Below are 24,017 nucleotides of genomic sequence, written 5' to 3'. Positions count from 1 at the left end.
TCTTCTAGAAATGCCTCCTGTAAATGGTGATGTTACCGTAAGACACACAGCAGAGGCCAGGCGTGGTGGCTCACGCCTGTAGTCCCAGCACTTTGGGAGGCTGAGGCAGGTGGGTCACTTGAGGTCAGGAGTTCAAGACCAGCTTAGCCAACATGGTGAAACCCTGTCTCTACTAAAAATACAAAAATTAGCCAGGTGTGGTGGTGTGCATGTGTAATCCCAGCCACTCGGGAGGCTGAGGCAGGAGAATCGCTTGAACCCAGGAGGCAGAGGTTGTAGTGAGCCGAGATGGCGCCACTGCACTCCAGCCTGGGTGAACTCCATCTCAACAAAAAAACAAAAACAAAAACAAAAACAAGACATATAGTAGAAAGTGGAATCAGACAAATCAGGAATCTGGAACCTGCCCCACTGGGTCGTTAGTTCCTGGGGATTGAGAGGTGGTGACGTTACTCTGGAGGTCTCTTGAGAACCCTTTCCTGAATGGCAAATGTGCTTAAATATTGAGATGCTGTATTTTATTTTATTTTATTTTTATTGTATTGTATTGAGACAAGCTCTTGCTCTGTCACCCAGGCTGGAGTGCAGTGGCACAATCATGGCTCACTGCAGCTGTAACCTCCTGGGCTCAAGCGATCCTCCCGCCTCAGCCTCCTCAAGTAGCTGGGACTACAGGTGTGCACCACCACGCCCGGCTTGTTTTTGTATTTTTGGTAGAGACGGGGTCTCCCTATGTTGCTCAGACTAGTCTCAAACTCCTGGCCTCAAGCTATCTACCCGCCTTGGCCCCCCAAAGTGCTGGGATTATAGGTGTGAGCCACTGTGCCTGGCCTGAGACACTTACTTTCCTGTCTAGTTAAGACTAAAAATCTCTATTGTGTCCTGAAGTTTTCCATCTCTAGCATCTTAATTATTTATTTTCCTTCTCGGAAGCCCAGCCACAGCCTAGAGTAATCCTGGTGAGATTACAGATAGCCCAAGCGTGACCGTCCAGAACACGGGATGGGGGCTTCCCAGCTCTCCTGCACCACGGCAGTCTCCCCTTAGAGGCTGTCAGCGTCCGCCTGCGCGTCTGTCGTGTGGGTTTGGTTACTGAGACATTCTGTTGTCCTGCTCTGAGGTTGACTGAGTGCCCACTGTGTGCAGACACCCACCTCACAGAGACATCGTGCCCTGGTTGTCTGGGAATATGTCCTCTGAAGGTCAACTGGTAAAGAAGTTCCCATACACCCCTCATTCCCTTACACAATGAGAGAGTAACGAGTATAATCCAAAAATGATGGCTGATATGGGGTTATCAATATCCCACAAACATAACTGAACTCCAGAAACACCCGAGTGGACAGAACGGACTTTCTCGTTTTTGAGACAGGATCTCGCTCTGTCACCCAGGCTGAAATCTAGTGATGCAGTCATGGCTCACTGCAGCCTCCACCTCCTGGGCCCAAGTGATCCTCCCACCTCAGCCTCCTGAGTAGCTGAAACCACAGGTACACACCACCATGCCTGCCTACTTTTTAAATATTTTTGTAGAGACAAGGTCTCACTATGTTGCCCAGGCTGGTCTCAAATTCCCAGTCTCAAGTGATCCTCCTGCCTTAGCCTCCCAAGTAGCTAGAACTACAGGCACATGCCACCACACCCAGCTAATTTTTTTATATTTTTGTAGAGACGGGGTCTCACTACGTTGCCCAAGCTGGTCTCAAAGTCCTGGGCTCAAGCAATCCTCCCGCCTCAGCCTCCCAGAGTGCTGAGATTACAAGTGTGAGCCATGGCGCCCAGCAGAATAGACTGGCTTTGATAGTGAAGAAGGCCCTTCAGATTCTGGAAATTGCCCAGGGTGGGAGCAGGTGGCAGATAATGTTTGTTGTTTCCATAACACTGATGTTTGGGGACACTGGCAAATGAAGAGCTCTCCTGGTGGGACATAGGGCCAGCTGGCCTGTCTGCATTTCACCGGGTAAAGACAGTTTGCGCCCTGCAGGTCAGAAATCAGAGGGCCATCTATTCTAGGCTTCTAACCCATGAATGATTGAGAGTACAAGATGGATTGGTGCGTACCTCCAAACTGCAGGCACAGCGGAACCATTTAGGTGGGAACAGCAGGCACCGGAAAGCAGTCACAGTGAAAGCTCTCCCCACACATGCAGAGGTAGAGGTCTGATCGGCTGAAGGGAAGAAGCTATAACGAGTGAAAGAAAGCCAGCGTTTAGCCACTGGACATCAATCACTTGATAAATATGAAATGCTGATTTATGGAAGACACTTGCTAAGCCAGGGTATACAAGGAAATATGAAGTGTGTCCCTGCCCAGAGGAACGTGGAAGACACAGAAAGATGCCAACACCACCAGCTGGGTGAGTTTCCAATCAGAAGCCCAGACAGAAGGTTTGAGGGTAAATCTTTGAAGTTTTTCTCTAAATTCTGCTTGGAATGGAGGTAATTACACAGGAAGGGTAGGTAGTGACTTCTTGTTTCTATCCTGAGTTTGCTGCTAGCTTCTGACAGGGGTGGGCTGAGTAGCTAAGTAGCACTGCCCACTGTACATGCCACAGTAGCCGTACCACAAGATGTTAGTGCTACTCGTGGCCAGGAACAGTGGCTCATGCCTGGAATCTCAGCACTTTAGGAGGCCGAGGCCAGTGGATCACTTGTGGCCAGGAGTTCAAGACCAGCCTGGCCATCATAGCGAAACCCCATCTCTACTAAAAATACAAATAAATAAATAAGCAGGCACAGTGACACATGCCTGTCATCCCAGCTACTCCGGAGGCTGAAGTAGGAGGATCACTTGAGCTCAGGAGGCGGAGGTTGCAGTGAGCCAAGATAGTGCCACCGCACTCCAGCCTGGGCAACAGAAGCAGACTCCATCTCAAAAAAAAAAAAAAAAAAAAAAGATGTTAGTGCTACTCATCCAATAAAAGGGGGCTCAGAGAGGGTAAGCAACATGCCCAAGGCCACACAGCAGCAAATGGCACAACTGAAGTTTAAACTCAGGACTCTCTGACTGCAGGACCACATCGTTCCCACTAGAACACAGAGGGGAACTGCCGTTTTTATCTCGTTATGCAAAGATTTTTTTTTTTTTTTTTTGGTTTGACTTTCTTTTTGTTTGATTAGAATTCCTGCAATCCTTTCCCCTACACCCCCTGCCCTTTTTGGAGGGAACGATGTCACTTCACACCAACAAGTACAACTTACAATATTTCAACCTCCTGAGTGCAGGAGTTATGGCTTCCTTATTTGTGGGTTCCCGGCCCGTGGAACCCTGGCCATCCAGCTCTCTAAATCTACAACACAAGGCATCCTCAGAGACTCTTATTTTAACAAAGTCACTCAAGCCTAGCCCTCAAAAACCACCCAACTTCTTTTTCTTCTGCTGCCTGGAAGTCTGCCCACTGAGCCTGATAGATAAGAAAATGCAGTTTTGACCTCAAGCCTTGAACACCTTGGGTTAAAATAAGGAAGTCCAAGACCTAAATAAAACCCAGATCTGGCAGGGCATGGTGGCTCATGCCTGCAATCCCAGCATCTGGGGAAGCGGAGGCTTGAGACCAAGAGTTCAACACCAACCTGGACAACGTAGTAAGACCCCCATCTTTAAAATACAAAAATTTAAAAAGTAGCTGGGTGTGGTGGTGTACATCTGCAGTCCCAGCTCCTTGGGAGGCTTGAGGTGGGAGGATCACTTGGGCCCAGGAAGTCAAGGCTGCAGTGAGCTCTGATTGCACCCCTGCACTCCAGCCTGGGTGGCAGAGTAAGACCCTGTCACACACACACACACGCACAAATTTAAAGTGTCTTTTTTTTTTTTTTGAAAAGGAGTTTCACTCTTGTTGCGCAAGCTGGAGTGCAATAGTACAAACTTGGCTCACTGCAACCTCCACCTCCCAGGTTCAAGCAATTCTCCTGCCTCAGCCTCCCTAGTAGCTGGGATTACAGGCACCCGCCACCACACCCAGCTAATATTTTGTATTTTTAGTAGAAACGGGGTTTCATCATGTTAGCCAGGCTGGTTGTGAACTCCTGACCTCAGGTGATCCACTCGCCTCGGCCTCCCAGAGTGCTGGGATTACAGACATGAACCACCGCGCCTGGCCAAAAAAAAAAGCTGCTTCCTGAACCTTGGGTTGACCAGACCTGAAGGCCTTTCTAGAAAGAAGAGCTGGGAGCCCTGTGAAGCTCCAGGGAAAGACACACAGACCCCTCCTTGGGCTCTTCTGCTGTGGTTGAGGCGACTTGCCCTGACTGCACCTCTTGGTGGATCCTGGGACGAGAATGGGAGGATTAGAAAGCTAGAGGCAGAAGCCTCCACCACCACATCCCTGTCACCATGGAAGAAAACCTGAAATCTGCATTTAAAAAAAAATACTGACCTTCTAGCTGATGGAAAAAGTTGACAAAGTTACTTTCAAACACCTGGGAATGTGTTTCGAAGCATGGCCGCATTTATCCACTTGCAGGGTGTTTCATAAAATAGATGGCTCCACAACTAGAAATGCATTTTAAATTGATCACTGCATCGATTCTAAGTGTATTTCCAGTGTGTCTTATAAATGCAGAAGGCAGCGACGGGTGCCTGGTGTGTGTCCCGCTGCCTGCTGACTCCTCAAAGGAAGCTTGTGATGCGGTCAGGGCCAGCTCTGGGCCCTGGAGATAACTTCATTTGAGCTGCAGGTAGTGACCCAAGTGATCACGCAGCATTCGCTTGGTAAATCACTCTGCTGTAGCTCTGATTTGCATTCTCTGAGCTAATGCTTGACTTTAAAATACGGGCCAGACTGGGCTGGGATCCAGGTTTCCTTCTTTTCTCCAATCTCCTTCTCACTGCTCCTCAGCCCCGGTCTTTCTTGCCACTTCTTTCTTCTTCCAGTGAGTCTGGGGGCCCTTTTGACCATCTTTCCTCTGAATTTCTCTTTCACTGCCTCTTTTTCTCAGCTCTGAACCTCCCTTATTTGTCATCTGTGGCATATTCTTACCATTTTTCATTCCCTGAATCTTCTCATAGTCAAAGTTTCTTCCATTTTTTTGCCTTCTGCATCTAGGAATGATTTTTGAATCTAATGAGTGAGTGAGCAAATGAATGAATGAGTAAATGAATTAATGAATGAGCAGATGAGTGGTTGAGTGAGTGAATGAATGAGTGAGTGTGTGGATTAGTGAGTAAGTGATTGAGTGAATAAATGAATGAGTGAGTGAATGTGTGAGTGAGTGAGAGAATGAATGAGTGAATCCAGGAGTGAGTGAGTGAATGAGTGAGGGATGAGTGAGTGAGTGAATGGATAAGTGAATGCATGAGTGAGTGCATGAGTGAGTGAATCAGTGAATGGATGAGTGAATGGATGAGTGAATGCATGAGTGAGTCAGTGAATGAGTGAGTGAATGGATAAATGAGTGGATGAGTGAGTGGATATGTGAGTGAGTGAATGAGTGAATGGCTGAGTGAGTGGATGAGTGAGTGAATGAATGAATGAATGAGTGAGTGAATGAATGAGTGAGTGAATGAATGAGTGAATGGATGAATGAGTGGATGAGTGAGTGGATGTGTGAGTGAATGAGTTAATGGATGAGTGAGTGAATGAATGCATGAGTGAGTCAGTGGATAAGTGAGTAGATGCATGAGTGAGTGGATGAGTGAGTGAATGGATGAGTGAGTGGATAAGTGAGTGAATGAGTGAATGGATGAGTGAGTGAATGAGTGAGTGAATGGATGAGTGAGTGAATGAGTGAGTGAATGGATGAGTGAGTGAATGAGTGAGTCAGTGAGTGAATGGATGAATGAGTGAGTGAATAAGTGAGTGAATGCATGAGTGAGTCAGTGAGTGAGTAGATGTGTGAGTGAGTGGACGAGTGAATGGATGAGTGGATGAATGAGTGAATGGATGAGTGAATGAATGAGTCAGTGAGTGAATGGATGAATGAGTGAGTGAATGGATGTGTGAGTGAATGAATGAGTGGATAAGCAAATGAGTTAGTGAGTGAATGAGTGAGTGGATGAGTGAGTAAATGAGTGAGTGAGTGAGTGAATGTGCGAGCAAGTGGATGTGTGAGTGGATGAATGAGTGGGTGAATGAGTGAGTGCACGGGAGAGTGAGTGAGTGGATGAGTGAGTAAATGAATGAGTGGGTGAGTGGATGAGTGAGTGAGTAAATGATGAGTGAATGAGTGAACAAGTGAGTGGGAGTGAATGCGCGAGTGAGTGAATGTGCAAGTGAGTGAGTGAGTGGGGCTCCCCTCCCCGCAGTCTCTCTGCATTTATGAGGATAATGATTTATCCTCATTACCACACTTTGTGGACTTTCCTGGGGTTGACATCCAAAGGCATCCGGCCCAGCCTGGGCTAACCCTGTCGCAGGCTCCTTGGGGGTTCTAGTGCCAGCCGAGTGAGATGAGAAGAAGATAATGAGGAAGATTTAAGGTCTGACTGTGGCTCCCACAGACTCTTCCACCTCTGGTTCTTGGCCACTCTCTGAGTGGGACTCATTTGATGATACTGGTGACCTTTTCTACAAAACTCAAGGGCCCAACTCTTTCACTGAGAAGATTCTTGGGGCTGCTGGGCCCACCCTACACATTCACATGCCAGCCCCGAGGGCTCCCAGGGGCAGGATTTTGCTTGCTAATGCCCAAGTCTCCGGCAGTGCCTGTCCTGTGTCTGATTTTGCACCTTCCAAACTGTCTCTCAACTTCAGTTGGGTAACACAATTTCCTCCCACCTCTCCTCCTCCCGAATTTAATGTATGCACAAAAACACAGTCTCTGTATCCCACCATGCCGTTGCTTTCGTGTCAAGTCTCCAGGCTAAACGCTAAAGGAGATTTGTTTATTCAGTCACTCTACAAAGGAGGGCCAGGTGCTGTGCTGGAAAGGCACCAATGGGTACACATGAGGCTTCCTCCAAGGAATTCACAACAGGTGTAGGAACCAGCAATGGCAAAAGAGGGTAAGAAGCACAAACTGGGCCCAGCAGGCTGCCTCATGCCTGAAATCCCAGCACTTTGGGAGGCCAAGGCAGGAGGATCCCTTGAAGCCAAGAGTTCAAGACCAGCCTGGGCAACACAGTGAGACCCACAACTCTTAAAAAACAAAGTTATCCAGGGGTGGTGGTGTGCCCCTGTAATACTAGTGCTCTGGGAGGCTGTGATGGGAGGATCACTTGAGCCCAGGAGTTGGAGGCTGCAGTGAGCTGTGATCATGCCACTGCACTCCAGCCTGGATGACAGAGCAAGACCCCATCTGTAAAAAAATAAAAATAAAAATTAAAGAAGTGGTACAAAATTTTGTTCTGTGCCCACTGCACAGGTGGCATGAAGGGAGGGTCCTCACTCTGCTGGAGCAGTCAGACGAAACTGCAGAGTGGCCGTCCTGGGCCCATCACAGCACTTAAGCTCACGGCGTTCTTCTTGGTGGACTGATACTGAATGTAATTCTGTGACAATGGAATGTTTTTTATCATAAAACATCAGAGCACTCAATTCAGCAAATATTTATTAAAAATCCACTCCATACCAGATAGCGTGGCCCAAACAAATCACAACACTGACATGGAGAACCCAAAGAGGGATAATGGGCTCCCCAAGTTGCTTCCAACCCAGACAATAAAATGACAGCCAGGACACTGAAGAACACAGCAATGAAACAAATTCCATCCAGTGCACAGGTGAAGCCAAGAGCCCATCTTTGAAAGCACAGCGAGGTCTTGAATTGGAATCAGCTGGTGGTCGCAACTGTTTATCAGTCTCCTGTGGGGAAGGCGGATTTGCTGACCAGGCTTCAGAGGTAACAGCAGGAGAGAAGAGTATTTCGTTATCAAGGCCAGGTTTTCCCCCTAGCCAGTCCTGTAGCAAGTCTGACTTGACAGGAGTCCAAGAGGGTGACCTCACTCTGGGATTTGGGTCTGGCTGAGTGGTCCTGTCATGGCTCCTGGTCGCCATCAGAGCTGTCAATCAGCCCTGTGCACAGAACTGAAATCCAGATGGGGTCAATGCTCATAAAAAGTGGATGTGATTAATTGATGTGCTTTTCAGAACAATTTAAATCTGTCACTCCTAATTGGGCTTCTATCAAAAGCTTTTCTGCAGTGGCATTAGAAAAAAGGAGACCCAGGAAGCAGTGTCCTTTGGGATTACTAGGGGTGCGTGCCCTTCCACACTTCATCGTCTTGATACAAATCTGAAGCCACTGCAGAATAAGTGTGGATATATTCCGGGGGGCTGGGGGATGATATGTGGTGGTGCCCTTGGTCTCTGGGTTCAGGGCACACCAGCCCCTCCTAACTTCCTACTGATGCTCTCGCCTTTCCTAAAAAGGAATCAAGATGAGACATTTTTATCTTCAGGAGCCATTGGCCCTTTGCCTGAGTCAGGTAAAAATGATGTTGCCCCTTGGGGAGCTTCAGGTATGAATATTAGAGGCAGCCTGGTGCCTGAGGGGATGCTTGGGGTGGCGGGCAGTGCTCTGGACCAAGGGGCTAGGCCTTGCCAGGGATGGTGGCCGGGAAGCTCGGCCGTAATGTGACATGGGGATGAGGTTGGGTGCATATGGAAGAGTGAGAGCTGATGTGAGGGGAGATGCAGCCCAGGGGATAAGGCAGAGGCTAGAGAAGTGACGGCATTGACTGCACAGTGAGAAGCATGCTGGGGATACAAAACAGGGCCACAGCAGGCAGGTGAGATAAATCGTCCTGCCTACACGCTGAAAGCTGGGAATGGCTAAACCAATGGCTGAGGGCGTCATCCGTGAGTGACAATTTCCTGGGTGATCCTTATCTCCTCATGGTACTGCTCACCCGTCAGAGCCACACCATTTGTTTCTGTCTGCTGCAGCACTTCAGACATGGATAGTATTAAATACTTAGTTCTTATTGACCACTTGCCAACTCTGGTTTTGTCTCTAGGAAAAAGGAATGGGAAGGAATAGATCGATAAGAGGGTTGCTCTGATTTCAGGGATCAGGGGTCTGTGGCCAGGACCAATATGGCTTAGAAAGTGTGCATTGTATGTGGCACTTGTATCTGTTAGGACTGTTTACAGCTACAAATAATAGAAACAGAATCAGATTTTCTGCCTACTAGGGGTTTTACTCTTCTCATGGACCAAGAATTCAAAGGTTAGCTGTCCAGGGTTGTTATCAATGACCTGAGGTTCTTGTAGCATCCTAGTCAGTCATCCTTAGAGCCTGGCCTTGTCTTCACAGTCACAAAATGGCTGCTATGCCTCCAGGCATCACACCCACATTCCAGGTAGGAAGAGAAGGACAAGTAAAGGGCTCTTCTTATCTGAAATCTGCCTCCTTTTAAAGAGCCTTCTATATGTCTCATTCAGAAACTTCCACCTACATCTCACTGGCCAGAGTGGTGTCAAATAGCCACTAGCTGCAAGGGATGCTGGAAATACAGGTTTTTGGTTGGGCACAGTAATGTTCCCAAACAAAACTGGTGATCTCTTAATAAGTAAGAGAGAATGGCTATTGGGCCAGCAGCTGGCAGTGTCTGCCACACCACTGCAAATTTAAAATGATAATTGCTACTTTCAAAATATGTATCAGTGAAGCGCTGCTGATTGCTCAACACATGTTAATTGATGGGAAATATAATCTCAGGATTTTGGTTGAATGAGCTGAGACAGACAGAGGTTAAAAAGTTAACTGGGATACCAGGGAATAGTCTTGCAGGGGGAATTTTCTAGCTGCTTCTGCAAGTGCCCTCTTTGTAGGAATGAAGGGGATGGGGCAGGTGGTACATGAAGGGATGATTCTGGCTCTTTTCCATCAAGCTTTCATTTCAGGGCTGTAAACACTAAGTATAACTGGAGTCCGGGCATGTATCCATGTCTCCTCAGTCCTTTCTCATGGGCGGTAGATCGTCCTTTTAAATAATCTCTTTCCCTTTTTTTGCTAGAAGCCCTTTCAATTAAGTAGAGGTTTCATTGGAATAATTAAACCCTGCAAATCAAGCCATTCACTCCAATCATGCAGGCAAATCAATTAACCAGAGATGCAGTCATCTAACTGTTTATCTCCTCCTGGTTCCAGAGCTTTTGCACTGGGGCAGCTCTTGGAAAAAAGAGGTGTCTGCCCCCCAAAGACAGCTCATTTCCAGAGGGCTCTCTTGGTTTGAAGCAATGGGAACCTTAATGTTTATTTTATTCAAGATTTGATATTTATTTGTATTTATCCACTCAACAAATACATATATTGAACACCTACTAAGAGTATAGCTCCATGCTAATTTCTCCTGGGGATACAGAGATGAGACAGACATGTGGCAAGTTGCTGGAACTCTCTGTGAATGTCTCAGTTTCCTCTTCTATAAAATGAGGAGCGTAGGAGTATCTACCTCATAGGGTTGTTTTGTGTATTAAATTAGATAATCGACATAGAGCATTTAGCATGATATCTGGCAAATAGCAACTCCATATGCCTTTTCAGAGGCAGCTATTCGAGTATACATTCCAACAAAATGAGGGCTTAAATTAATAAAGAGGCTGGGCACGGTGGCTCACATCTATAATTCCAGAGCATAGTGAGGCCCTGTCTCTACACACAGACACACACACACACACAGTAATAAAGAGGAAGATTTGGAGCTCAGGAAGAAAGGAATATAATTGGTTCGATTAGATGCTATGCTTAATAAACATTAGCTGGGATGATTGCTAGTTTAATTAAGCTCAGATGATGTGGAGTTCAGGGAGGCTAAGTAGGAATCTCTGCTCTTCCACTTATTGGCTGTGAGATCTCACTCTGTTATTGAACTCTCTGATCCTACCTTCTCATCCATAAAATGGGAGTACTAAAATCACCTAATTGAGCTTCTGTGAAGATTAATCAAGGTGATATCCATGAAGAGCCAGGTACACAGTCAGCAGTTTCAGTTTAGGAAGGGGTGAGCTGACTCACAAGCATTGCAAAAGATGAAACGTGGTGTGTGTTCAAAGACCGAAGATAACTATTTTGTTCTTCATACTTAAATGCATTATCCATATTTCCAATGACTGACATGTGTTTTTTTTAGTTAGTTTTATTTTTTATCAAAGTAATACATGAGTCATGCAAAGGAGCAAAATACACCAGGCATGGTGGCTATGTCTGTAATTCCAGCACTTTGGGAGGCCAAGGCAGGTGGATCGCTTGAGTCCAGGAATTCAAGACCAGCCTGGGCAATATGACAAAATCCCATCTCTATTATATTTTTTAATTAAAAAACTGAAAGTAAGAAAGTAAAATAGGCATGTAAGAAAAACATTTCTCCCCAACCCAGCCATCATCATCCCCTAGTCCTGATCCCCAGAGGCAATCACTTCAAACTCTTCTTCAGGCCAAGCACAGTGGCTCACACCTATAATCCCAGCACTTTGGGAGGCCCAGGCAGGTGAATCACTTAAGGTCAGGAGTTTGAGACCAGCCTGGCCAACATGGTGAAACCCCATCTCCACTAAATATACAAAAATTAGCCAGACATAGAGCATACCTGTAATCCCAGCTACTTGGGAGGCTGAGGCAGGAGAATCGCTTGAACCCGGAAGGTGGAGGTTGCAGTGAGCCAAAATCATACCACTGCACTCCATCCTGGGTGAGAGAGTGAGACTCCACCTAAAAACAAAAAACAAAACAAAAAAACCTCTTTTTCACCTTGTTTTCTTCTGTTATTTCTTCTGTTCTTTTTCACTAGGTCTAAATAATGTTTGCCTTGCTATTTGTTGATATGTTAAAGCCATTATCGATTGACATATTGTTAGATAGATGAGAATTTAACTCTCTTTTACTAGTAACCCGTTCAAAGCACTTCCCCTTCCTCCATTCTCTCATTATATTAGGCCACGATCTGTTGTGTTGATTCATCTATGGTGGTTATATTATTATAACTAGGTAAATATTGTTCATGTTAAGGCAAGTTGTGGTGCTGTGATTTTCTTTTTTGTCTGCACTTTTGTTTTTTCCTGGAGTTAATATTGCCTCTTTTTTTTCCTTTGCTTTTGCCCAGGGTTTCTTTTAAATGTACTTATTCTTCATTTTTTCCCCATCTGACTCTCAGATCTGTCATTTGCCTAACAATATGATTTCCTGAATTATCAAATATATCAGAAAATCATTATGTTTTTCCCCTGGCAACCTCTCCCTTGTGGACCCTCCATGATCCTATTGCAATCTTGGCCAATCGCTCCTGGCCGCTTTGCTTTCATCCGGGGACTTTCCTTGCTGCTTCCCCAAGGAGATTCCTTGCTTTGTAAGCTCCATACCTTCCTCTTTATTGCTTACTTCCTCATTTTGCTGCATCATATCCTCTAGTAGCTTCCAATGAAAAGGTGCATAGGAGACACATATTTGGAGTTCCTGCTTTTCTGAAAATAATTTTATTCTATTTTCACACATAATACTTTGGGTGGATATAGGATCCTAGGTAAAAAAGAATTTTCCATCAAAAATGTGAAGGCATTGCCTCATTTTCTCCAAGCTTCCAGTATTTCTATTGAGGAATTTGATGGTATATTTGCTTCCATTCTTCTTCATGTGACCTGAGGTTTTCTCTCTGGAAGCTTCTAAGGTCTTTTCTTATTCCCTGGTGGCCAGAATTTTTGCAACAATGTGCACTGAGAAGGTTCTTTTCAACTGATTGTACTAATATTCAAAGAGCCTATTAAGTCTGAAGTCTCATGTTTTTACATTCAGAGAATTCTCTAATGTCATTTCTCTGATAATTTCATCCCTTGGTTTATAGTCTATCCCCAGAAGATATATAACGAGAAGACACAGTCTTTGTCATCTGTTTTCAGGATTTCTATTTATTGGATATTAGACCTTCTAAATTGATCTCATTCCCTCCCCTCTTATCTTCCTTCTCTTTAACTTTTTATTTAACTTTTCAGGAAATTTCCTCAACTTTATCTTCCAAGCCTTCTATTGATTTTAAATTTCTGCTGCCTTATTTTTAATTGCCAAGAACTTCTTGTTCTTTGATTGTTCCTCTTCTTAGCACCCTACCATTGTTTTATGGATGCAATGCTTCATTTCATCTCTAAATGATTCTTAATTATCAGGTTATGTTTTGGGGGTTTCTTTTGAGACAGGGTATCACTGTGTTGCTCAGGCTGGAATGCAGTGGTGCAAACATGGCTCACTGCAGCCTCAATCTCCTGGGGTCGAGCAATCCTCCTTCCTCAGCCTCCTGCATAGCCAAGACTACAGGTACATATCACCATGCCCAGCTAATTTATTGATTTTTTGTGGAGACAGTGTCTCACTATATTGTCCAAACTGGCCTCGAATCCCTGGGCTCAAGCAATCTTCCCACCTCAGCCTCCCAAAGTACTGGGATTACAGGTGTGAGCCACTGCACCAGCCAGGTTACGTTTTTTAAAATTTTCTATTATTCTGTGCATTGTCTGCTCCTAGCAGATTCCTTGTGTCCATGTGACCCTTTTGATTTCTGCCTTTCATGTGGAGACTTTCCTCAACCATCAAGCGATCCTTGCCTCTCTATTTATTCTTAAGTGAGAGGCAACAAAAACCAGCATTTTCCAGCCAGGCGCGGTGGCTCACACCTGTAATCCCAGCGTTTTGGGAGGCCAAGGCTGTTGGATCACCTGAGGTCAGGTGTTCAAGACCAGCCTGGCCAACATAGTGAAACCCCATCTCTACTAAAAATACAAAAATTACCCGGGCATGGTGGTGCATGCCTGTAATCCCAGCTACTCAGGAGGCTGAGGCAGGAGAATCACTTGAACCCAGGAGGCAGAGGTTGCAGTGAGCCGAGATCACACGCCACTGTACTCCAGTCTGGGCAATGAGAGCAACACTCCATCTCAAAAAAAAAAGAAAAACTAACATTTTGTTTCTCAACTAGCAGGTTTCATTGTGGGGTGAATGGGCATTGATTGTACTTGGAAAACACCACCATGAGGAATCTACAGTGCATTAAGCAATTGATTCCTCTTTTGAGAAGCAATAGTTGTTTGTTTGTTTGTTTGTTTTGAGACGGAGTCTTGCTCTGTTGCCCAGGCTGGAGTGCAGTGGCGCAATCTCGACTCACTGAAAGCTACGCCTCCCAGGGTCCCACCATTCTCCTGCCTCAGCCACTCGAGTAGCTGGGACTATGGGCGCCCACCACCACGCCTGATTAATTTTTTGTATTTTTAGTAGAGACAGGGTTTCACCATATTAGCCAGGACTGTCTCTATCTCCTGACCTTGTGATCCTCCCGCTTCAGGCTCCCAAAGTGCTGGGATTACAGGTGCCTGCCACCATGCCTGGCTAATTTTTTTGCATTTTTAGTAGAGGCAGGGTTTCACCATGTTAGCCAGGATAGGATAGTCTCGATCTCCTGATGTCATGATCCACCTGCCTAGGTCTCCCAAAGAGCTGGGATTATAGGCGTGAGCCACCACACCCAGCCAGTTTCTTTTTAACCTTGAGCCAATATCTGCCATCTTAGAGCACGGTTTTCACTCTGTCTTAAGCTTATATGTAAAAGTGACATTTCAGGGAGCTTTTGCACATATACTTTCTGGTTACAGCCCTTTAAAAAGGTGAACTTAAAAAAAAAGCAATTCTAGTGCTGTATAGTAGCAATCAAGGGGAAGTCAGAGAACCTTGGGTCCAAATCCTACCTTTATGCTAGTTTTATGAACTTGAACCTCTCTGAGCGTTTGTTTTGTTTTTTTGAGACAGAGATCTCCCTCTGCTACCCAGGTTGGAGTACACTGGTATGATCTTGGCTCACTGTAGCCTCGACCTCCCAGGCTGCAGTGATCCTCCTGCCTCAGCCTCCCAAGTAGCTGGGACCACAGGCACATGCCACCATGCCCAGCTAGTTTTTTGTAAAGATGGGGTTTTGCCATGTTGCCCAGGCTGGTCTTGAACTCCTGAGCTCAAGTGAGCTGCCCACCTCGGCCTCCCAAAGTGCTGGCATTACAGGTGTGACCCACCGTGCCCAGCCCTCTCTAAGCTTTTGTTTTCTTGGTGGTAAGGCGGTGGTGGTGGTGATGATGATGATACCACCTACCTCAAAGAGTTCTGGAGGTTCGTCAGTGACACCTAACGAAGTGTCTGGCACACACCAGATAGTCTGTAAGCACGAGGGATGGTGTTGGGTCACTTGCATGTTACACCTATGAGCCAGTCTAGTCTTGCAAGTGGTCAAGAGATTGACTTTTAATCCTAGAAATCTTCCCTGACCTGAGGACCAAGTTCCCAAATGCTGTCATCAAAATTCTAAGGGCAGAAACAGCCCAGTCTCAGTACTGGTTTTCTTGCACCTCAGTTTTCCCAACCTACATTGACATAGTGGGTAGGGGGTAGGGGTAGAACAGCAAGGGTAGTTGTTCAAGCCTGTTTCTCCTTTTTTTTTTTGAGACGGAGTTTTGCTCTTGCAGCCCAGGCTGGAGTGCGATGGTGTGATCTCGGCTCACTGCAACCTCCGCCCCCGGCTCAAGCAATTCTCTTGCCTTAACCTCCCAAGTAGCTGGGACAACAGGCATGCACCACGCCCAGCTAATTTCTGTATTTTTAGTAGAGACAGAGCTTCACCATGTTGGTTAGGCTGGTCTCAAACTCCCGACCTCAGCTGATATGCCCACCTCAGCCTCCCAAAGTGCTGAGATTACAGGTGTGAGCCACCGCACCCAGCCCTGTTTCTCCTTTCTTGTAATTAAAACCTTTCTTTTTTTTCTCTTTGAGACAGGGTCTTGCTCTGTCACCCCAGCTGGAGTGCAGTGGCACAATCATGGCTCACTGCAGCCTCAACCTCCTGGGCTCAAGCGATCCTCCCACCTCAGCCTCTTGAGTAGCTGAGACTATAGGTGTATGCCACCAGGCCAGATAATTTTTTTTTTTTTTTTTTGGTACAGATGGGGTCTTGCTATGTTCCCCCAAGCTGGTCTTGAACTCCTGACCTCAAGCAATCCTCCCGCTTCAGCTTTTCAAAGTGCTGAGATTACAGGCATGAGCCACCATGCCTGGCCACAATTAAAGCCTTCCTTACAATTTTTTTAAAGCCTTTTATTTTTCTAATGATAAACACATTCTCTTTTTTAAACAATGCAGATGGTGTCATTTCCCTTTGTGTTTGCTGACTGGCCTGTGGACTGCTCTGCTGCCTTTGCAGAGGCCCTTGGTTCTGTGATTCCCTTCCCCACCCACCCCCGGCCCCCGGCCCTGTCCCAGCCACAGAGCAGGGAGGCCATGAGGAGACCAGGGAGATGATGTCCTCCAGAGATGCCTGTTGCCACCACCTCCCCGGGGCTGAAGGCCTCTGACAGTTCACTCCAAGCCCAGCCGATGCCCGACAGGAACAGCTTCTGTCAGCCCCAGGAAATCTCATGTCACTGTGATTAGCCTTCAAAGCCAAAACCAAGCAAGTCCCTGATTAAACATCAGCGGCCCAGGGTCCCTGTCACTCCTGAATGGAGCTGTCCTAGAGCAGCTGCCTAAAGCCTGCCCCCCACAGGGTTCCAAGCAGCTTTGGGGACGGGTGTAAGGCTCTTTCCACCGTACCAGGGTTTGAACCCCACATTTCCCTCTTACCATGATTATCCCACTGCACTCCAGCCTGGGCAACAGAGTGAGATCCTGACCTCCTTTCTACAGAAGGAGAACTGACCCTTCCCCAAAAAACCCAAACCCCAAGCTGGGCTCCTGGATGGCTGAGTGGGGCATTAGCAGTGGCCTCGTCAGTCACCGTAAGGAACACCAGCCTTGAGAAATTACAGCATGTGTGGGCTACCGCGTGTTCCTGTCCAAACCCATGGCAGGCTGGAGGCTAAAGACATAATTCACAGTGACGGGAACTCTTCGGGGTTTGGGAATGGGGTTTGCTGCTTTTGACCTAATGAATTAGCTGTTGATTAGAGCAGCTCCAGCCTGCAGAGGTTTCCATCAAAGCCTTTTCCATCAAAGATGTTCCACACTGGCCACGAGCAGGCCCAAGGCTGCCATCTTCCCTCCTCCCCATCCCCAGGGGTGTCACGACCTGGGTCAGTGGCCTCCCAGGCTGCCCACTCCCCAGGGTGGGACAGAAGCCCTTCTCCCCCTGCAGCCCTGGTGTGGTCCACTCTGCCAATGTCATCCAGGGTGACACGCCCCTCAGGACTTCCTGGCCTTTTCTTCCAAAGCAGAATATCTCTTTGATCCCAGAACGATTCCCTTTCTCTCCATCCTCCACCTCCTGCTTCAAGGCTGATTATCGCTTCCTTTCCAGATCCCGAGCATTGCAAGTCCAGATGCAACGGGAGCCTGGCTCGAGGGAAGACGAGATCCGGCTGGGAAGTGTAGAAGTCACACCCCAATGGCGGGATAGCAGCCCCTGTGTGTGAGCACCCCTCCATGCCAGGTACTCGGCATCTGTTATCTGCTCTATACCTCTCTATATATTATGGAGAGACAGGGTATTGTTCTATCACTGGGGCTGGAATGCAGTGATGTGATCATAACACACTGCAGCCCTGCACCTCCTTGGCTCAAGTGATCCTCCCATTTTAGCCTCCCAAGTAGGTGGGACCACAGGCACACACAACCAAATCTGGTGAATTTTTTAATCTTTTTGTAGAGACAGGGCCTTGCTCTGTTGCCCAGACTGGTCTCAAACTCCTGGCCTCAAGCGATCTCCCTGCCTCTGCCTCCCAAAGCACTGAGATTACAGGCAGGAGACACTGTGCCTGGCCGTTCCTTTATATTGGAAAAAAGGCAAGTGAGGGTGACCTGAGACTTGGTGGAGGGGCAGGAGTAGTGAAGGGAGAGGGGGCAGGGATCAGGCTCTGACACTAGTCGGAGCTTGGGAGACAATCAGAGAAAAGGCTGGCAGGCTGGGGATGCAGTTGTGATAAGATTGAGGGGCTGGCGGAAAGCAAACCTTGCAGGGCCTGAAGATCAAGATCAAGATGTTGAACATGGGCCAGGCACAGTGGCTTACACCTGTAAATCCCAGCACTTTGGGAGGCCGAGGCAGGTGGATCATCTGAGGTTGAGAGTTCGAGACCAGCCTGGCCAATATGGTGAAACCCCGTCTCTACAAAAAATACAAAAATTAGCCAGGCATGGTGGTGGGCATCTGTAATCCCCCCTACTCAGGAGGCTGAGGCAGGAGAATCACTTGAACCCAGGAGGCTGAGGCTGCAGTGAGCCAAGATGGTGCCACTGCACTCCAGGCTGGGTGAAAGAGCAAGACTCTATCTCTCAAAAAAAAAAAAAAAAAAAAAGTTGAACATGGCTTGGCATGGTGGTCATGCCTGTAATCCCAGCACTTTGGGAGTCCAAGGCAGGAAGATCACTCGAGCCCAGGAGTTTGAGACCAGCCTGGGCAACATAGCAAGACCCCATCTCTACAAAAATAATTTTTAAAATATTAGCTGAGCATGGTGGTGTTTGCCTGTGGTCCCAGCTACTCAGTAGGTGGAGGCAGGAGGGTTGCTTGAGCTCAGGAGGCAGAGGCTGCTGTGAGCTGAGATCACGCCACTGCACTCCAGCCTGGGCAACAGAGCAAGACCCTATCTCAAAAAAAAAAAAAAAAAAGATTGGAACTTTATCATAACAGCAAGAGGAAGCCACAGCAGAGGCCTTGAATGAGTGAGTTGGGATGTGAGGCCAGCAGCTTTCATGGAATTCGTCCTCGGGTGGGTCACCTCCTGGTCCTTTGCTTCCCAGGGAAGGTGAGCAACACAACCCTTCCTGTGGTGCCTGGCCTGGGGGCCTGGCACTTGCCTTTCAGCCATTTGCAGAGAGACTGGTGTGGCCTAGGACCTGTCTCACACTGGAAGTCAAACCCTGCTGAAGGTTGTGTTCGAGTTGCGAGTTGCGACAAGCTCCGGCTAAGACTTAGGTAGGGACGGGCCATCCAACCTGCAAGGCTGTTAAAGTTCAGAGCCTCAGGGCCTCCGGGCACATTTCTGAGAAAACTGCCTTCAAAGAAACTGCCCAGAGCTTGACAGAGCCACTGGGTTCATCCCCGGTGATGAGGCTGAGTCAGGCTGAGTTAGAGGGAAGTGTTAGAAGGGAAAATACATTTCGAATTGTGTCTGAGACATTTTTTTTCTTTTGAGGCTAGCTACACTCTCCATAGATTTTTTCCATGAAATATTTCATACATATAAATATGTATATATAATGTGTATCTATGAGACAGAGAACAATGAAACAGACACTCACGTATCCAGTTGAAGCATAACATAATTCCCTGTGTCATCAGTGTCCCCAGGGGACCTTCCGAGGTCACATCTGTCTGGCTGCCCCTCCCCAGGGGAAGCCACCATTCTGATTTTTATCAGTCCCCTTGTTTCTTGGTGTAGTTTTGCCGTATATCCTTAACAGTAGGGTTTTGTTTCGTATGTTTAAAAAAAAAAAATTATTTTTGAGACAGGGTTTCGCTCTATCTCCCAGGCTGGAGTGCAGCAGTATGATGATACCTCCCTGCAGCCTCGACCTCCTGGGCTTAAGCAATCCTTCCGTCTCAGCCCTCTGGGTAGCTGGGACTACAAGCACGCAACCCCACACCCAGCTAAGTTTTTATTTTTTTGTAGAGGTGGGGTCTTGCTATATCATCCTGTCTGGCCTCAAACTCCCGGCCTCAAACTCCCAGTCTCCCCTCTCGGCCTCCCAAGGTGCTGGGATTTCAGGCATGAGCCATCTCACTCAGCCTTGTTTTACATATATATATATTTTTTTAATTTTTTAGAGACAGGGTCTCACTTTTTCCCAGGCTGGAATGTAGTGGTGCGATCATAGTTCGTTGCAGCCTCCATCTCTTAGGCTCAAGTGATCCTCCCGCCTCCCAAGTAGCTGGGACTACAGGCGTGTGCCACCATGCCCAGCTACTTTGTTTTTATTTTTTGTAGAGATAGGGTCTCGCTGTGTTTTCCAGGATGGTCTCAAACTTCTGGCCTCAAGCAATCCTCCCAGCTGGGCCTCCCAAAGTGCTGAGATTATAGGTGTGAGCCACTGTGCCCAGCCTGTTTTTGAAGTACTTATAGATGGTTTTATACCATGCATCTTCTGTGGCTTGCTTTTTCACTCAGCATCATGTTCCTGGGGTGCACCTGTGCTTATGCACATGGTCATATTTCTTTCCATGTTCACTGCTGGGGAGTGTGCCAGCGCTGAATACACAGTTTATTTATCCACGCTGTTGCACGAGGTGTGTGTGTGGTTTCTGGTTTTGGATACATGGTGCTGCTGTTGAACATTCTTGTACAGGTCTCTGGATGCACACGGGTAGAATTTCTCTAGGGATGATATCTAGAAGGGACTCCTGGCATGTGTGTTCTGCACGTTCAACCCTACTACGTAAAACCAACTTGTTTTCTAATCCTTGCAGGTTTTTTTCATACAGTAACAAATGTCTGCAGGTGAGCCCCTACTGGGGACAGAGGTGCAATAGTGTCCTTACGCTGTCACTCCAAGTGAGAACAGGTGCTCCCAGATCATGGCTCCGGGTCTTTGTGAGATGAACTCACCCTTCACCAGGCTGCTTTATCTTGCCTCTCCCTCTGCCTAGCAAACTCCCACTCAAAATGCTCCCAGCTCTCTAAGGAGGGGAACCTCAGGGAGGTCTTCACGTGGAGGAGGTCTGGGCTGGAATCCCAGTTAGACTTGCTGGGTGACCCTCAGCAAGTTGCTAGGGTTCTCTGCTTCTTGGTTTCCTTGTCTACAAAACAAGGATGAGCACATCCATCTCTCAGAGCCTCTGTGGTCATTAAATGAGATTATTTCTTTTTTTTTTTTTTTTTTAGAGACAGAGTCTTGCTCTGTTGCCAGGGCTGGAGTGCAGTGGAACGATCTGGGTTCACTGCAAACTCTGCCTCCCGGGTTCAAGTGATTCTCTTGCCTCTGCCTACTGAGTAACTTGGACTACAGGCACCCGCCATCAGGCTCAGCTGATGTTTTGTATTTTTAGTAGAGATGGGGTTTCACCATGTTGGCCAGCCTGGTCTCGAACTCCTGACCTCAAGTGATCTGCCCACCTCGGCCTCCCAAAGTGCTGGGATTACAGGTGTAATCACCATGCCCAGCCAAATGAGATAATTTCTATAAAGGGTCAGGCACAGTGCCTGGCATGTGGGCAGCCCAGAGGGGAAGCACTTCCTGTTCTGCCAGCAGGGCGTGCGGCTGCCCTATCTGCAGGGTTCCAGAGGATGCTGTTCCTCCCACCGGGGCTTGTGTGGGCGGCTGACACTTACCACCAACCTCTGAGAAGCTTGCAACTCAGGGGCTGTGTGGGAAACGTCTTTGCACCCTCTGTTCCCAGCACAGTGCTCAGCACAGAGCCAGTTCTCACTCAAGTCGGCTGAGGTTGAAGAGGCCCTTTCACTCCAGGCACTCACAAACTGGTCCACTTTCCCAAGTTCAACTTCACCCCTGGTTGCTAAGCAACTGTGCTGCACAGGGGAATTAATGATGGGACAGGTTTCAACGAGATCCAGGGTCTGTGATTTCACTGCATCTGAGGTAGAAAGGTCTCTTAGCCGGGCATGGTGGTGTGTGCCTATAGTCCCAGCTACTTAGGAGGCTGAAGTGGGAGGATTGCTGGAGCCTGGGAGGTCAAGGCTGCAGAGAGCTACGATGAGGTAGGAGGGTCCCTTTCATCTCTGCTCTGGAAAGAAGATTTTGCCCTAGTTATTTACTGCTTAGCTGATAGGCCACTGAGGTGGCTGCCCCAGGTCACCCGGGTCCCGGGAGGAAGGCTTTCTGTGTCACTGAGCACTCTTGTAACAGGTGGTTGGCATGTGCCAACTACAACCTCCTTGTTCATGAAAGCTGGTAAGAAATGCTTCTTGGTCCATCTAGACTTGCCTGTCTTCTTGCCTTGAGCTGCTGTTTAATTCCTAGGCATGTGCCTTCTGACCCCGCAAAAAGTATAAGCTTCTTAACACCTGCCTTTCAGCTCTCTTGTGCATTCATGGTGCTGAGCAAGTCTTTGTACTAAGTAGATGTCTTTACTAGTTAGGAGGCTTTGGGCTACAAATCACAGTAGACCCAACTTCACAAGGCTTGGGACAAAGAACATTTATATCTTACAGGAGTCCAGAGGTGGGAGGGGCCCAGTGCTGGTTAATTCAGTGCCCAGGAGGTGACATCAAGGACCGAGGGTCTTTCCAGTCCCCTGCCCTGCCATCCTGAGGGTGAATCCTCAGGATGGCAGAGCAGAGAGCTGGAAAGACCCTCAGTCCTTGATGTCACCTGAGGGGTACAGGCTGAGGTGCAGTGACCCAAACCATCACATCCACCTTTATACACTCACAGCCAAAAGCCCAAGGACAAGGTGTCCCTGTTAAAGATCAAGGAAAACCTCCAGAGCCGCCCCCAGTGCACGTTCCTGCAGGTTGCATGGCCAAAAGCACTTCACCTGCTTGTTTCTACACTACTGGTAGAGACCAAACGAGGGCCACTCTTTGCAGCTCAAAAGATATTCAGCTTCCCTAAAGCATCAGACTGCCTGGCATTTGGGACAAAAAAAAAAAAAAAGGATTCTGTTAGCAGGAAGTCGGGGGTAGTGTGGAGAGACACCAGCAGTGCCTGCCACCTAGTCAATAAATAATTCATTGAATAAAATTCTTAGGCTGTCCACTTCTTGAAAATAATAAAAGTAAGTACATTTTCCTTTGTGAATGCAAATGATCACGTGGTCATGTTGTCAGAATGAGCAATTGTTGTGGGCATGTCTATGCTGTTGCTGGCTTTGACCCAGGTAGCCATTGCCATGTGTTAGCAAAAGACTCATAGAAGTCAGGACTTAAGGCAGTGAACTAAGGAGGTTATCATCTGCACAAAGTCCATCGGATTCAATGGAGACCAAATCCTCATTTTTAATTACTTTAAATCCAACTTTTGCTCATGACAGAAAATAGATATTTTCACTCAAGGCACTTTGGTTGCAGGGAACAAAATCCCACTTGAAATATCTCAAATTGGCCAAGAGTGGTGGCTCATGCCTGTAGTCCCAGCACTTTGGGAGGCCGAGGCAGGTACATCACCTGAGGTCAGGAGTTCGAGACCAGCCTGGCCAACATGGAGAAACCCTGTCTCTACTAAAAATACAAAATTAGCCAGGTGTGGTGACAGGCGCCTGTAATCCCAGCTACTCAGGAGGCTGAGGCAGGAGAATCACTTGAACCCGGGAGGCGGAGGTTGCCGTGAACCAAGATCACGCCATTGCACTCCAACCTGGGTGACAGAGTGAGATTCTGTCTCAAAAAAAAAAAAAAAAAAAGAGTCAAATACGTTATTACTTTACTTTGAATAATGGATAGAACAACTAGGCAGAAGATCAACACATAAGAAACTTGCACAACACTATAAACAAACCAGACCTGGCTGGGCGTGGTGGCTCACGCCTGTAATCCCAGCATTTTGGGAGGCCAAAGCAGGTGGATCACTTGAGGTCAGGAATTCGAGAGCAGCCTGGCCAACATGGCAAAGCCCTGTCTCTACTAAAAATACAAAAATTAGCCAGACGTGCTGGCTGGAACCCAGGAAGCAGAAGTTGGACTGAGCCAAGATTGCACCACTGCACTCCAGCCTGGGTGACAGAGGCAGGCTCTGTATCAAAAAAAAAAAACAAAAAAAAAAACTAGACCTAACAGACATCTATAGTACACTCCGTCTGACAGCAGCAGAGTAATACATTAATCTATGAACTAAGTTCCTCCCAAAGTTAGTTTGGCCTCTGCCCAGGAATGAACAAGGACTGCTTGGAGGTTAGAAGCAAGATGGAATTGGTTAGGTCAGATCTCTTTCACTGTCAGAATTTTCTGTTATAACTTTTGCAAAGGCAGTTTTACCTCCTCCCTTACAAAAGTAGAAAAAGAAGAGCTAACTAAACCTAAAGCAAGGAAAAGAAAGGAAATAATCAGGACTAGGGCAGAAGCAAATGAACCTGAGAATAGAAAAGGAATACAGAGAATTAATGAAACCAAAAGTTGGTTCTTTGATATATCAACAAAATAAGAGAGAAGATGCAAATTACTAGAATCAGAAATGAAAGAGGGAAAATTATAACTGAACTTATAGAGATAAAAAGAAGTATGAAGGGA

At 47.2% G+C, this 24,017-nt stretch overlaps 1 protein-coding gene across 5 annotated transcripts in view; it reads left to right on the top strand.

The window, feature by feature from the left end:
- CARD11 (caspase recruitment domain family member 11) overlaps positions 1–24,017 on the top strand; it is a 137,910-nt gene that overhangs the window by 68,593 nt on the left and 45,300 nt on the right. For 3 of the 5 annotated variants that reach the window (XM_055292196.2, XM_055292194.2, XM_063646051.1), the window contains one exon: positions 17,195–17,326. In XM_055292196.2, the coding sequence (XP_055148171.1) occupies positions 17,320–17,326 (7 nt within the window). In that variant the 5' untranslated portion in view covers positions 17,195–17,319. Of the gene's footprint in view, positions 1–1,545; positions 2,358–17,194; positions 17,327–24,017 lie in introns of those variants that run through there. The other 2 variants (XM_063646053.1, XM_063646052.1) reach the window with 1 other exon arrangement.

This window comes from Symphalangus syndactylus, chromosome 9 (assembly GCF_028878055.3).
Source record: "Symphalangus syndactylus isolate Jambi chromosome 9, NHGRI_mSymSyn1-v2.1_pri, whole genome shotgun sequence".
In the NCBI taxonomy this organism is placed as follows: domain Eukaryota; kingdom Metazoa; phylum Chordata; class Mammalia; order Primates; family Hylobatidae; genus Symphalangus; species Symphalangus syndactylus.
The sequence above is the reverse complement of the archived record's forward strand: the minus strand, read 5'-3'. Positions and strand labels throughout refer to the sequence as shown.